Consider the following 16,613-nt stretch of genomic DNA (forward strand, 5'->3'; position numbering starts at 1 on the left):
GTATAATTATCAAATTTCGCATCAAAAGGGAACGTTATACTGTGCGGCAAGTCCGACTGTTACGAAGGGCTGTAAAAGATGATGACCTGCAGCTCTGGCATCAGTTTTTAGCAGTACAGCTCAACAGAAGGAGGAGCGTTCTCCTGAAGATAACAGACAGTTGGATGGCCGAAATATTGCATAAAGTTGATTTTAGGATCCGGGAGGAAACCCAGGGAGACTTTCAAGACTTATTAGGCCGGAAAAGCCTAGAAAGTCTTTAATGCGATTCTGTCTGTTTTGATTATTCGGGAGTTCACCGTCTGGTTTTGAACTTTCTTTGCTTTTTTCGTTTAATTTGATTGGGAAACCGTTGAGATTCAACTTCACATATACATGGATGGACATGAAAAAGGAAAGGTTTCAATAATTTTTTCATCTATGATTATTAATTTACGTATGAAATATTCTGTTGCAGATTAATAAAAATGAATTTCTTTAAATATTCCAAAATAATTATTCAAGTTATACTTTTATTCAAGTAATTTACGTATGAAATATTCTGTTGCAGATTAATAAAAATGAATTTCTTTAAATATTCCAAAATAATTATTCAAGTTATACTTTTATTCAAGTAATTTACGTATGAAATATTCTGTTGCAGATTAATAAAAATGAATTTCTTTAAATATTCCAAAATAATTATTCAAGTTATACTTTTATTCAAGTAATTTACGTATGAAATATTCTGTTGCAGATTAATAAAAACGAATTTCTTTAAATATTCCAAAATAATTATTCAAGTTATACTTTTATTCAAGTACTAAAGCTGTTTGTGCAAGAATGAAAATATTATTGTCCATCGAACTTAGCAAACTTTTTTAATATTGCAGTGGATTTTTGTTTTACTGGATATACCCCGACTAGCTTTGAAGCATAAGACTATCCTTAAATAATTATATGAAAATGTTTTCTTTTTTATATTGCTAAGCTCTGATGAAAATTATCCACTATTAAGTACAATTTAGGATATGTTCAGAACTTATCAATTTTTTGAATGAAACTTTACAATTTACAAAAGCTGAAGCATGTATCCACCTGTGAATGCACAAGATAAAGTCTACTATCCCATTTTATTCTGCGTCTGGAATGCTGTGAAAAGAAACACTATTATTTTCGTTCACCTCTACCTGTACCCTTTTTAGGATATGGTCGTTATTGCGATCGTATATTTAAATCTGCTGCTGCTGCAGACTGCTCGCTCGCGGCGCAGCTCTGCACCGCCAGCGATATCCAATCAAATGTTGAAATTTCTTAAATAAAATGGGTAATGTCCGGCGCGAACTTTGCAGTAATTGTGTCAAACAGATTTTACTAGATAAATATATTTTAACAGAAACAAAATCTTTAGACACCTTTTACAATCGCAGCTACAAAAGGCGTCGATCATCGACTTATGTCAAATGAAGACTACGTAAGAGCCTAATGCAACGTCACGGGTTCCTCTCCCACTCAGTCCATGCGGAAGACAAGCGATTCTATTAGAATATATTGCTTATTTATATTTTAACTAATTCTTGTACAGTCTTTGTCATTTTCATTACATATCGTTTCTTCTGTGGCGGTTTTCAGATCCTCCGCCACAGATAGTTTTCAACACTCTTTGAATAGCCATTTATAATAGCAAAATTTATAATTATATTTTTTCTCACAAGATTAAGTGTCCTTTTGAAATTCAATTAACAGAAATACATATATATATTTTTTTTTTTACAGTGAGCATTATACCGGGTAATCAAAAAGTCAGTGTAAATTTGAAAACTTAATAAACCACGGGATAATGTAGATAGAAAGGTAAAAATTGACACACATGATTGGAATGACATGGGGTTTTATTAGAACAAAAAAAAAAAACAAAGTTCACAAAAGTCCGACGGATGGGGCTGGACAGCAAAACTGCTACGGTGACGGGTGAGAGGTACGCCGATATGTTACAGAATCGCATCGTCCCCAGCCTGGCTGATAAACACCTGCTGGAACGTACGATGTTTATGCAGGATGGCACTCCACGCCATATTGCTAGACGCGTGAAAGATCTCTTGCGCGAGTCGTTTGGTGATGATCGTGTGCTCAGCCGCCACTTTCGTCATGTTTGGCCCCCAGGTCCCGAGACCTCAGTCCGTGCGATTATTGGCTTTGAAGTCGCAAGTGTATCGTGGTCGACCGACATCTCTAGGGATGCTGGAAGACAACATCCGACGCCAATGCCTCACCATAACTCCGGACATGCTTTACAGTGCTGTTCACAACATTATTCCTCGACTACAGCTATTGTTGAGGAATGATGGTGGACATATTGAGCATTTCCTGTAAAGAACATCATCTTTGCTTTGTCTTACTTTGTTATGCTAATTATTGCTATTCTGATCAGATGAAGCGCCATCTGTCGGACATTTTTTGAACTTTTGTATTTTTTTGGTTCTAATAAAACCCCATGTCATTCCAAGCATGTGTGTCAATTTGTACCTCTCTATCTACATTATTCGGTGGCTTATTCAGTTTTCAAATTTATACTGAGTTATTGATCACCAGATACATGGAAATGTTCTTTTAACTTTCACTTTGGATACGTGCTGCCAGAGAACGTTACAAGTCACACTGCAGTTCTTGTTATGTGAATGGGCACTGATACAATGCTGATGTGTTGTGTGGTTAATCTGTGAAAGATAAATGTATTATTTGTTAACATTTGCCGGCTGAGGTGGCCGAGCAGTTCTAGGCGCTACAGTCGCAGGTTCGAATCCTGCCTGGGGCATGGATGTGTGTGATGTCCTTAGATTAGTTAGGTTTAAGTAGTTCTAAGTTCTAGGGGACTGATGACCTTAGAAGTTAAGTCCCATAGTGCTCAGAGCCATTTGAGCCATTTGTTAACATTTCTAGTCCTCAGTAGCTACTGGTCGGTCAAGTATGCCAGACGCCCAAACACATGTTCCACTGATTCCTTCAAGCAGTGTATTTTGTCCCGTGAGCCCACGCGTAGCAGACGTAACATGTAACTAGCGTCCTTTCCCGTGCGGTGGGCAGTAGCATAGGTGCGGAAGTAGAGTACTACTGCGACAGTGAGAGTCCTCTGTGTCAGGAGCTGGTGTCGGCGAACCCGAACCAGCGCAACTGGCGCGGCATCCTGATCGCGCTGCTGGTGATCGTGGTGGTGCTGGCGCTGATCGTGACGTCGGTGGTGGTGCTGACGCCGCCCGACGAGGGCCCGCGCGTGCGCGGCCGCCGCTTCCGGCTCGCCGACATCCTGGGCCACGAGTTCGCCGCGCTGCGCTTCAACGGCTCCTGGGTGTCGGGTGAGTGTCGGCCGCTCGGCGCTCCTCCACTCTCTCACACCGCTCGTGCTCCATCTGCCAACAGTTGTTTTCTGCATAGTCTTTGTACTGATGCTGCGAGCAGTCACTTATTATTATTATTATTATTTTTTTTTTTTTTTTTTTTGTAAATCACATATCCTATCATTCAACCTTCGAGCCACTGAAACACAACTACGCGTTCCCCTTACACGTTTTCAAAAGGTGACGGAATAAAGATTCGTACTTTCTCTTCAGCATGACAAAAATCGTTTTCTCCTCATTATACGCGACGGTTTCTCATCTGTATACTCTATACCACGAATACTCTAACTTTCAAGGCCCTCTACTAAATGCAGTTTAGTCCATTTCGAGTTCTACTGACACAAAAATTCATGGAGGTTTAAGCACAAAACAATACCGTAGCCAAAATTAACCATTATACACTACTGGCCATTAAAATTGCTACACCAAGAAGAAATGTAGATGATTAACGGGTATTCATTGGACAAATATATTATACTAGGACTGATACGTGATTACATTTTACCGCAATTAGGGTGCACAGATCCTGAGAAATCAGTACCCAGGACAACAAACTCTGGCCGTAATAACGGCCTTGATACGCCTGGACATTGAGTATTGTGACGTGTCAGTTGTTCGGCCACCATTGACCAGACGTTTTCAATTTGTGAGAGATCTGGAGAAAGTGCTGGCCAGGGCAGCACTCGAACATTTTCTGTATCCAGAACGGCCCGTACAGGAGCTGCAACATGCGATCGTGCATTATCCTGCTGAAATGTAGGGTTTCGCAGGGATCGAATGAAGGGTGGAACCACGGGTGGTAACACATCTGTAATGTTACGTCCACTGTTCAAAGTGCCGTCAATGACAACAAGAGGTGACCGAGACGTGTAACCAATGGCACCCCATACCATCACGCCGGGTGATACGCCAGTGTGGCGATGACGAATACACGCTTCCAATGTCGATGTCGCCAAACACGGATGGGACAATCATGATGCTGTAAACAGAACCTGGATTCATCCTAAAAAATGACGTTTTGCCATTCGTGCACCCAGGTTCGTCGTTAAGTACACCATAGCAGGCGCTCCTGTCTGTGATGTAGCGTCAAGGGTAACTGCAGCCATGGTCTCCGAGCTGACAGTTCATGGTACTGCAAACGTCGTCGAACTGTTTGTGCAGATGGTTGTTGTGTTGCAAACGTCCACATCTGTTGACTCAGGGATCGAGACGTGGCTGCACGATCCGTTACAGCCATGCGGATAAGATGCCTGTCATCTCGACTGCTAGTGATACGAGGCCGTTGGGATCCAGCACTGCGTTCCGTATTACCCTCCTGATCCCACTGATTCCATATTCTGCCAACAGTCATTGGATCTCGACCAACGTGAGCAGCAATATAGCGATACGATAAACCGCAATCGCGATACGCTACAATCCGACCTTTATCAATGCCGAAAACTTGATGGTACGCATTTCTTCTCCTTACTCGAGGCATCACAACAACATTTGACCAGTCAACGTCGGTCAACTGCTGTTTGTGTATGAGAAATCAGCTGGAAAATTTACTCATGTGAGCACGTTGTAGGTGTCGCCACCGGTGCCAACCTTGTGTGAATGCTCCGAAAAGCTAATCATTTGCATATCACAGCATCTTCTTCTCTTCGGTTAAATTTCGTGTCTGTAGCACGTCATCTTCGTGGCGTAGCAATTTTAATGGACAGTAGCGTAATTTCTAAAAATACGTAAAAATTGCAGGACCACTACTCAATTTTCAAGATATTAAACGAGTGTTAAAAATTAACATACACGCCATCACGAAAGCTGAAAGCGGTCGTGCATTTCCTGCTGAAATGTAGGGTTTCGCAGGGATCGAATGAAGGGTAGAGCCATGGGTGGTGACACATCTGAAATGTAACGTCCACTGTTCAAAGTGCCGTCAATGCGACCAAGAGGTGACCGAGACGTGTAACCAATGGCACCCAATACCATCACGACGGGTGATACGCCAGTATGGCGATCACGAATACACGCTTCCAATGACGATGTCGCCAAACACGGATGGGACCATCATGATGCTGTAAACAGAACCAGGATTCATCGCTATGGTGCGTATTGTTGGGCAGTTTTGATTGTGATAGTTTCGAAAATGAGTGATCGTGCAGTTATTTGACATAATAGAAACAGCAATGTCAGTTTTCATAACACGAAATCTTTACCTGAGTATCAAGTTATTAAGCACTTTACTGTTTTGTGAAAGCTCGAAAACAAACTTTTGTGTAGCGTTCTGCAGGCAGAGCCTGATCTCCCGCCCCCACCCTCCAACCCCCCACCCCCGCCTACCCGTCATTCACCATTTTCCGTTCCCTTCACAGCAGCTGATTCCGCAGAAAATCCTGAGCGGTATCCTCGTTCACCTGCACTGACGCGCCAAGTTATAGTTCACGAGGATTATCTCCACTATGTAGGAGGAAAGACTGTTGCGTGGTGCGAGCATTAAAGGCGACGAAATGCAGGTGGAGACGAGAGTCGATGTCAGTATTGCCTGATTCACCACCTGTAAATACCGTATAAAATTTTCATTGCCAACAAATCGGTATTTTACAAAAGCAGCTCATTTGAACAGATTTCGGACAAAGGTTTTGAAAGATAGACTCATGAAACCATGGCGATCGACCAGTCAATCACGATTGAGGGTTGAGCACCCCTGCTCTACATCTACATGACTACTCTGCATTTCACACTTAACTGCCTGTCAGAAGGTTTTTCGAGCCTCTTTCACACCACCTCTCTACCGTTCCACTCTCTAACAGCACATAGGAAAAACGAGCACTTAAATCTTTCTGTACGAGCTCCGACTGCGGTTATAACGGTTCTTTTCTTCTATAGCTTAACCTGACTGTTGAAACAGCTCCCGTTTACCGATTTTAGTTTCTTTTATTGTTGTTACTTTCAGTAATAAACGTGTATTTCGAACAAAGAAGACTTCTAAGAAAGGTAAAGGAGTAGGAGATCAGGACCGATATGTGGTTGAGGCTGCGTCAGAAATCGGTCTTATTGTCTCCAGCGAAGATTGCGAACGTGAAGGAGACGGGTGCGGCGACAGTGAGATCGAAATGGCCAGTGGTTGTCCTCCTGACATAATTTCCTTTTGGTGGTATAAGTTTTTTACCTTGTTGCAACCACATATTTGAGAGCTCAGTTATTATTCCAAGTTTACAGTGCATCAATAGAATTATAGTTACTCGAATTAAATTTACCTTCTCCTCCAAGCAAAGTTGTTGATGCTACCGTCTCATATGATGTCGCAAGTTTGTTGTGCTTCCTCCCGTTTTTAACATTTTAATGAATATGGAGCACCGTACCTCATTGCTACCGCACTCTCTAAAATACTCAAAGCTAGCGATGGCGCCATACAACTGATGTCCGAGGCAGACAGCGAGAAACTGACGTATTGTCTAAATGAGGGCAGTGGGTTCTGCCTCACGTCACTTCCACAGTTGCCCAATTCTTAGCGCTAAGGCATCATCACGCATCATCAAATCTTAGCTATAATTCTTAGCTGAGATTCTCTTTCTACGTGTTTTTTCTACAGACTATTTCCGTAAGAGCTTGGAAAAATGCAACAGGACATAGAAAACAATTTGAGGTACGGAACCTGAGGTTGAAGAGGCCAGTTTAAGGAGATATGTAAATAAAGCTTTCTACCGCTTTGTCTAGCATTACTGTTTTACAGCTTATTTAAGCTAACATGCGTACACGTTTACAGTATTGTGCTGTTTTTTTACATGTACGTTCTTCATCCCCTGCAGGGAAGCAAGGAGGAAGTGATAGCTAAGGAGTCATTTATTTTTCTTGTTCATAAGGCGGCTCTGTTGTATTTACATTGTTCCACTACAAAACGTGCTATGAATCAACGACAGACACATTCGTTACTCAGTGCTTTTCAGAGACTTAAAGTACAATACGATGGAGCAGTACCGGTGCAGGTTGGCAGAACTCACTGACATGCACCTTGTGTATGGGGAAGTACGTTGCGATGCTCTCGCTGCTGAAAGGCGTTACAGGGAACGATTTCGTAACAGTCATCAGCCGACAGGACGAGTATTTATTTCTCTCGATTGACGAATGCGGGAGACTGGTCCATTGGAAAGAAGAAACGAGGGACATGACAACATAAGGATCACACCAGGGATACTTGTCAGGGTGGGTCAGTACCTTGTTCGCCGATGTCATACTTGCACTGAGGTCGATGGCCGTCAGCTTCAGTACATTTCGTAAGATACAGTACAAATGGTACGTTTATTGTGTCCGTTAAGGTATTTGCAGTCAACTGTAACTAATTGAAATAAAAAAGTACACCTAATTTGATTTTGTTCCCATTATTTTCTTAAGTTGGCTTCTCCGATCTCAGGTTCCCTACTTCAGATGGTATATTGGAGCATCTTTTATGCCCTGTAAAATTTTTGCAAGCTCTTACGGAAGCACCCTGTATATTAGATAGTTTTTTGTAGAATACGCTGTTAAAATTTCGATTCTTGTTTAAATACGTACAGCCCTAATGGAACTATTCATTTCCCTACTCCTCTGAACTTAGCACATCCTCACCTCTGGACCAAGCTATATTATACTTCTTATCCCGGAAATTAGGACACCTTCATTTAATCATACGAAAAGCATGGTACTGGAATTTCTAGTTTTTATCGTGTTTCTAATGGGTACATAATTTACAATTTATTTACTTTTTCCTTGCCGAACGTATTACTATCTCGAAAAATAATAAAAGAATCGTACGAAAACTCCACCGCGATGATTTTATGATAAAAAATAGGTGTACTTACCATCAAAATTTGAAGTCTGACGCTTTAATATCTCGCGACTATCAAAAATACGAGAAACATAGGTTTTTTACAGAAAGTATGACACTGATCACTGTTAATCTCATGAGTTTGTATGTACGAGGGGCGTTCAGTAAGTAATGCAACACTTTTCCACTGAAAGCAGGTTGGTTTTATTTACGATACCAACACACCATATTACTCCACACTCTTCAAGCTACAGAACCCCATTTCTCAACATAAACTTCGTTCAATCCACCTCACTGGCAGAGCCGGTATGACCGCACGTTACCAATCTCTAATAGTTCAACGCCGGAGCCAACATTCTGTTGTATCAATAACAGCATCGAACATTGCCACGATCAGCATGGTGACGCTCAATAAATTCACCACAGATGGTCCTTCGTTGCTTTTTAAGATCTCGTGTTAGGCGACGAGAAACCCAGCAGGCACCCACATTTGAGAACCCCAACTGGTGGACGAGTGTGTCGGCACCATCAACAGAGACGTCCAGGTGGGAGTCGAGGTGTTCGATTGCAGCCCTTCAAATCACCTGTAAAATGAATGAGAGTGTCCGCACGTTCCAACACAGCGGGAGTCACAGCTGTGTGCGGCCGACCGGCACACGGGAAATGAAATGAGCATATTCGGGTAAGTTCGGCCGCCAAGTGCAAATTTTATTTCATTCGACGCCACACTGAGTGACTTGCGAGCTGGTGATGAGAATGAAATAATGATGAGGACAACACAAGTCCTCGAGCGGAGAAAATCTCCAACCCGGCCGGGAATCGAACCCGGGCACGCTTGCATGGGAGGCGAGCACATTACCACCCAGCTAAGCAGGCGACCGGTACACGGGAGATCCGACAGGTTTGCGCGACCTTATTGCGATGATGACAGACGCTTCGCCCAGCGACTCATTGTGCTTTTGTTCACTGCCAGGTCTCCGCAGACATATTGCAAGCTCCTACGAATATCTGCGATGCCAAAAGAACTCAACGACAGCTCTCTGCTTGGAACGCACTTCCGTTACAGAATCTCATTGCCAGAAATGTTACAGTATAAGGGCAAGATGCTTTCAGTGGGTCGTTGACTTATATTTTGAGTAATATCGCTGCAGATGCCAAACAGTCTTCAAGCTTTTGCTTCTATTCCCATCTTCTACGAAAACTGTTACACAAGAGGGCTATAATAATTTTTAAATTTTTATTGATGTAGGCTCCTTATATTGCCTTTGCGAGCACTTTCACAATTAGGTATTTTACTTTTTTATTGTTTTTGTATTATTTCATTTTTTACGTAATTTGTTTGTTATGAGCCATTAAATTTAGTATGTGAGTGCCAGTAGCATTCTCCCGTTAGCACTTATTTCAGATTTAAACAACAACAATAGTTTAAATTTTAAGACGTTGCAACTTTATTTTTAGTACTTAATTTAGTTATAATGCATTGGCGTTCTTAAATTACATATTAAACGTAAAATTAATTGCCTCCATAAATAGAATGATGGCATTAATTGAACATATGGTCCTATAGGTGAAAGACGGACGTCGAGTCTTTGAAATTATTTGAAAATAAAATAAAAGAACCAAGTGGAAAAAAACATCAATCTGCGTTTCTGCAAAATATGTAACCTTTCCCGAGTGTACATCTTTTGGGCGAATAGTAATCGGAGACTTATAATCAAAATGAGTTACATGATAATTTAAGAGTCTTTGGAACTATTTTTCTTTCGTTCATCTGTGGTCTCAAAGCTATTCTAATAAAGTTATAACCCACGATCTGTAAAGAAAATTGCATTTCAGAATCTCATGATTACGGCAGCAATTGAAACTGCCCAGCCCCCCTCCACCGGCTTTATTTGGTATCTCCGAGTAGAGTCTAAGTCCGCCCCCGTAGCTGAGTGGTCAGCGTGACGGATTGCCGTCCTCCGGGCCCGGGTTCGATTCCCGGCTGGGTCGGAGATTTTCTCCGCTCAGGGACTGGGTGTTGTGTTGTGTTCATCATCATTTCATCCCCATCCGGCGTGCAGGTCGCCCAATGTGGCGCCGAATGTAATAAGACCTGCGCCGCGGCGGCCGGACCTGCCCCGCGAGGGGCCTCCCGGCCAATGACGCCAAACACTCATTTCATTTCAGTAGAGTCTAAGAAAAATTCATTTAATCATATGACCAGAATAATAATTGCACAATATTTGGTACTTACAGTTATTTCACTGGAATTTAGCATTATAATAGCATTCGACTTTCATGAATGTGAACTTTTGAGTGACCCATATGTAAATTTCTGGCTATCTCTCAAGACATTCAGTTTCTTTGTTACTGGGAAGCACTTCGATCTTTCGAACTTCCATTAGTTGTGTGCGAAGACTAGAAAGCCATTTTTCACCGTGACCGTACTGTTTATGCTGTTCAGGGAATTTAAATCACTTGCAGCGACGGCACATTATCGGAAATCGATAGTACCGAATTCAGATAGGGAGCTCCGAACCAGCAATGGAGAATACGTTCCACTTTCAGTCTGCATCGGCTGATGAAGACTGAATATGTCGCTTACGTCGCTATTGGTTGTCTCTCTCTCTCTCTCTCTCTCTCTCTCTCTCTCTCTCTCTCTCTCTCTCCCTCTCCCTCCCTCTCTCCCTCCATCTATTTATCTGTCTATTTGCGTATATGTTGGAAGACTAGAAAGATGGGAGAGAAATGTTTAAAATTTAGAGAATTAAAAACTGTTAACATAAGTCATTCAGAATATCTAATCTCAATTGTTCTTAGTTTCATGATGAGTCCGGAGTGTTTGGAAAATGGTGTATTTTCTTAAATAAAGTAAAATATTCTTCCACTGACATCTTCATTCATAGCGTCTTTATGCAGAAACGAGCGAAAAAAAAAAGTAAAATGAATTCTTACACCGGAACGGCATTCCTCTTGCTCTAACAAGTCGGGAACATTCGAGTTCATCAGGCATGCAAAGTTGCGTGCAAGAGAGAACTTTTAACAGATGTCCTTACATCTAAAGAACCGTCGCATTCCACGAGATATACTCCTGAATCGTGGTAACAAGTTGGGAGAAAACAAAAGAAAAGTTGCAGTGGCATGATTTTACATGATGATGAACAGCTCAGGAGATGTTATCAACTGGTTAATTCCAGAGACTCTGTGATTCCTTGACTGCCTCGAAATAACTAGATGGGAAGGCAAAATAGGTTTTAGAGCACATCCCTTTGAAAAATAGCTCGTATTCGTTCAATCGCTACCCGGTGATATGGACGGCCAGCGTTAAGTGTTTCAGCAGCATTGCCACGCTCCGTCTCGTGTGTCATTTCAAAACTTCTCATTTGTGCGAAATAATGGGCAAAATTTATCGTCTGAAGTCGTTTTACTGAATACAGAACCTCGTGACAAGAGCTACGGAACTTCATTTGATTTGTTCAGACTGTGTAAATTCGGGCATATTTATACTGAATTGTCGAGGACGTCTTGTATAGACGCATGGCGAATTCTTATCATGCTACATGAAAATATGAAAACAGGGTCCCAAAAGTACAATTTCACGTACAGGTGTGGTACAAATTGCCTCATTTTGATATTAAAACTTTAATCTTTTGTCTAGAAGGTGAATGACACAATGACATTACCTTTCACATTTCCACAAGTAACAGGAATTTCACAGTTCGGAAGAATGACGACAATAACACTCTTTCCTGGATTAATTTTGGAATCTGAGACATTGAGGTAGTTGATGTTGACATCTGTATATTTCGACAGTTTCCTAGCAACAGAGTTACATCCGCGTAAAGGGCAGCTTCCCCCCCCCCTCCCCCCCGTCTCCCTAACGTCAGCATTTTTTATCCTATTGACATCCTCTCCAGGAATTATTTGCTGCAACCATATTTGGATGGAGCTATGACACTCGATATAATCAAACGCTTTCAGGATGGTGGAAATGTTGCACCTTTCAATTCGTATTATCTCTCGCTTTACATACATGCTCAAGAAGATGACCTTCTAAAGAAATAGCCTACACTACGCTTCTCCGTCTTCTTTTGGAGTACTGTAGCGCGATGTAAGATCCTTACCAGATTCGATTAACGGAGCACATCGAGAAAGTTCAAATAAGGATAGCACGTTTTGTAGTATCGCGAAATAGGGGAGAGAGTGTCACAGACATTGCAAGATTTGAGGTGGAAATCATTAAAATGAAGGCGATTTTCGTTTCTGTGGTATCTTCTCAGGCGCTCGGAAAAAAGGAACAAACTTCATTTTTGCGCAGTTTCCTCACAGCCAAGAAGTACGCCCTGTAGAGTGCGAAGAAAATGATTTGGCCCCCAGCTGCACATACAGCGCTGTAAGGGAGGGGACAAGGGTGACCGCGGGGGCTGTGTTGCGAGCGGCTAGCGCGTAGTGGATGAGATGCAGTTCGACAGCTGAAGTCTATGCACGAACGTATATACCGCGTTACTTGTAAGCTGCACGTAATTACTGTGTAGACAAAGGCATTAACTGGTTACGTCAGCACGACCAAAAATTCGACGTATATGTGCATTCAAAGTTTCCAGTTAGTGTATCAAGGGCGAAATAGTCACATAAATGATCAACCAAAGCAAGATAATAATGAAAAGATGTAAAAGGCGGATAACGTCGCTTACTATGATACTGACAGTTAAAGTGAATAACCAACTTTGATTCCATGAGGAATTGTTGTGCACAGTGACCGTAGGCTATAAGGAAGTAGATGCAGACTGCGATCAGTAGCAATCCCATTAGTTGTTATTACTCTTGCGTATCTACATTTCGGCTATAAATGGCCGTCTTCAGTGCGTTTGAGTTACAATCCCAGGAACTCGAGGCAGTAAATGTCACCATACGATCTTACAGCTGTATGGGAGCAGGAATCTATGCTTGTACAGTAATAATATTGTATGGTGAGATATACTGCAGCGAGCATGTTGGACAGTAATTCGGATGCACTGGAAATGGCTGTTAGTACGGAATCAAGATAGGCAATAATAATTAAAAACTAATGGGATTACGAGTGATTGCTGCGTGCTTCTACTTCCTTCAATGAATAACAACTGCAACATCGTAATTATGTTTCAGTTCTCTGATAACTTGTTCGTCAATATTATCAAAGCGCAAACTTTTCTTCCTTCTTCCATGTGTTTACAAAGAAGTCAAATTTTGGAAAGTTTTTGTAACTATGCTTTCCTCCTCCTTTTTTAGTATTTGTATTGCGCTGCTTGTATAACTAACCATCCCAAGCACAGTTTCTAGCTTTTTTGGTTGCCTCATCCAATAAACATTGATAGCAGTGGATATAATCACTACATTGAGAGCATTGATTTATGAAGAAGTATGTTGTATGAAAACTGTTGTGTCATGCTACGTACACTGTCCGTCAAAAAAAGTGAAGCACCTAGAAGAGCAGGAGGAATAGAAGTAAAATTACACTACAAAGTCGAGTGAAATTTACCTTGGACTTGGCAGTATTAATCCTCATAACAGTATGAATTTACACCCCATCTTGCCTGGATGAATACACTGATTCGCTTGGGAAACGTGCCACATAGCCGTTGTACCCTTTCTTGAGGCAAGCTCGCTCGTAATTGGTTGTAATCGAGCGAGCGTCATCCTGTTGAATAATACATGAAGAAATAGTATGTCCGTGACGTAGCATTCTGCCATCAGACTTCCTTCATGTCTAACATCCATAGCATGATGTTGTATCCACTCGCTCCGCACAACACGACTCAAGGATTAATACCACTATGACCCTCCCAATGGCACTACCATACTCACAGATGATGGTCATCTAGGTTAGTGCAGAACCATGATTCAACATTGAAACAAATGCTGATCCATCCACGAGTACTCCATGATTGCCACATAAGACACCATTCCAAATGTAGTTGTTCGTCTTTTGGTGTTCACGACAGCCTGCACAGGAGGCAATAATTCTCCAGTCCAGTACATGTTCTCAGATAGCAAGCACAGATGTAAAGGAGATACAGTGTTCCCTCCTTCTGCCGATTTGGAGGTTAGAATAGACCTGAGGTATTCCTTCCTGTCGTAAGACGCGATCAAAAGGAGTCTCCTACTTTTTGGCCTTCAGTGTCTTTGCCCCCTTTCGGATTTGTCCTCCACGCTTTCCAAATTTTTTCGAAGTGCGGTCAATTTAGGGAAGGAGACCTTACATGTTTCACCATATATCCATCGCGAGATTAGACCTTCTGTACCTTTTACTGTCACGGCGCTTCAATTCTACCCGCAATCCACCTATTCGGGAGAGCATCTTATGGGGTGCGTCATCTTCTTCTGTTGTACACTGTCGTTTTTCATCCCCATGACATTATTGGATTTCTCCGCACCCAATATCCAGCATGGTAGTCAGTCTATCGTGGTGGGGCCGTAATGTGCCCACTCGGTTGTAGCCCCCTGGCAATACAGGGATCACACTGCTGATGCCGAGCTTCAAACTCCCGATGTATGCCAAGGAGTAGATGCCAATCCTCTTGGGCCATCAGAACGTGCCAGGTGAACGTTGTTATGGCTGGGTGACGCCCATGGGGGAAGTCCTTGATTGGAGTGGGTGGCATCAGGGCAGATGACTCGCAATGAAGCGGACCGAGTCGTCTTTTGCTGTTGGGAACGGTCTCTAAGAAAGGAAAGGTTGAATCCATTGCAGAGAAGTATGACCCAAAATCGTTCCCCTCTAGCTATACCATGGGAGGAACGTTGGGCAACAGAAAGAAGAGGGCCATGCCAGCCTTCTTATTTACTGTACAGCAGAATCGATGGGGACTGCTTTATTGCTTCAAATCCTGTATTTTTCGTAGAACACCAGGAGGGTAAGTTTGGGAAAGTGGCGGCGCTGTCCAAAATGCACCATGGGTCAGTCCTGATTAATACAGCATCCCCATCCCACTTATAGCTATTACTAGCCTGTTTGGGTCACTCCCCATAAAAGCCTCAACATGGTCCATGGGATTATTTTTCATCGAGACCTGATGCAGCCCGACGGCGAGCTACGCGCCAATTTAGAATGATGGGGTGTTCAGTTCATCTGGCGCGTCTATAGGGGACCTAAGGATAATAGAATTGCCACCAGTGCTTCATCTTCGCCTTTGAGGGTAATTGGCTACCTGAAAAGTCAAGGTGATAGTCTGCCAATGTGACATAAAACCATATGTCTCTCTCCCAATGAGGTGCTTTAAGTGCTGGAAATTAGGGCACATATCTTCCCGATGCACTCCCAGTGCCAAAGGTCGAGACTAAACACGTACACTGCATCTGAATACTCCATGTTCTTCTCCTCTCACCTGTGTCAATTGTGGAGACCACCAGTGCCCCTGCTCACTGGACAGGATGCTACTCCAAAACGAGAGAAACTGACTTTCCAGGAGGCTAAAAAGAAGTATCACCACTTGAACCACATTTGCTTGATATCTTCACACGCTGCAGCTACAACAATATATCTCCCTCAGCGAAGACGGTATTTCCCTCAGCTAAGCCTCCTGCAGTGGGCCCTCACAGCTGTACAACTACATTCCCCTCACCTACTCTGTGAGCAATCCGACCCCCCCCCCTCCCTAACAAAGGGGATATTGGTCCCCACCCCAAGCCAGAGAAGTAACCGCCTGCTATGGCTCCTCTCACACCAACCAGTAGCTGAAGGAGCCAAAAGCTGCTGGTCAAAGGGCTTCGTGGTCTTCCTCTGTACCTGAAGCTGCTTTAAAGAAGCCTTCCCAGCAAGTCCCCATGAAGCAGAGAGAGGGCAAACAGTCCAAAAAGAAGACTCTTAAGAAACTTTAGGCTCTAGTGGCCCTCACACCACCACGACAAACACCACCACTACGACACCACTGCTCCTTGCTAGTTCTGTGTCTGGGGATGAGGTGGAGATTTTAGCGTCCCCCAAGGACTTTGATCTCGCCGACGCTTCAGCTATAATGGAAATGGGTTCCACTACTCATCTGGTGGCAGCAGGTGACCCTGAGGCGTAAACTGCCTCCTTGGTTTCATCATACCGTACCTGGCCACAGATAGCATCGTCCTCCAGTGGAATTGCGGCGGTTTTTCCCCCCACCTGGCTTATTTATGACAACTGTATGCGACGACCTGTGCCCCTTCAGCTCTGGCTGTCAGGGTAATGACAATGCAAGAAATTACCATCTGCAATATCAACCCTCCTCCATATGTGACGTACCACAACATGCATTGACTGCAGTAATTTCTCAACTCTCCCAAGCTTTCCTGCTTTTGGGAAATTACAATGCCCATAACCCTTTCTGTGGTGGAACCAGGACTACTGGATTTGGCAAAGATTTCCAGAATCTATTAACTCAACTGGACCTTTGCCTCATAAATACAGGTGCCTCCACTCATTTCAGTGTGGTACATGGCACATACTCGGCCATTGATATCTC

General features: G+C 42.9%; 1 protein-coding gene across 1 annotated transcript in view; it reads left to right on the plus strand.

Annotated features, from left to right (window-relative positions):
* Window positions 1–3,202: 3,202 nt before the first annotated feature.
* The window catches only part of LOC126092678 (dipeptidyl aminopeptidase-like protein 6), a gene marked incomplete at its 5' end in the record, with an annotated part of 446,401 nt that continues 432,990 nt past the window's right edge, over window positions 3,203–16,613 (plus strand). The window contains one exon of the mRNA XM_049908399.1: window positions 3,203–3,332. Coding sequence (XP_049764356.1) covers window positions 3,203–3,332 — 130 coding nt within the window. The remainder of the gene's footprint in view (window positions 3,333–16,613) is intronic.

The sequence above is a fragment of the Schistocerca cancellata genome, chromosome 7 (assembly GCF_023864275.1).
Source record: "Schistocerca cancellata isolate TAMUIC-IGC-003103 chromosome 7, iqSchCanc2.1, whole genome shotgun sequence".
NCBI classification, from domain to species: domain Eukaryota; kingdom Metazoa; phylum Arthropoda; class Insecta; order Orthoptera; family Acrididae; genus Schistocerca; species Schistocerca cancellata.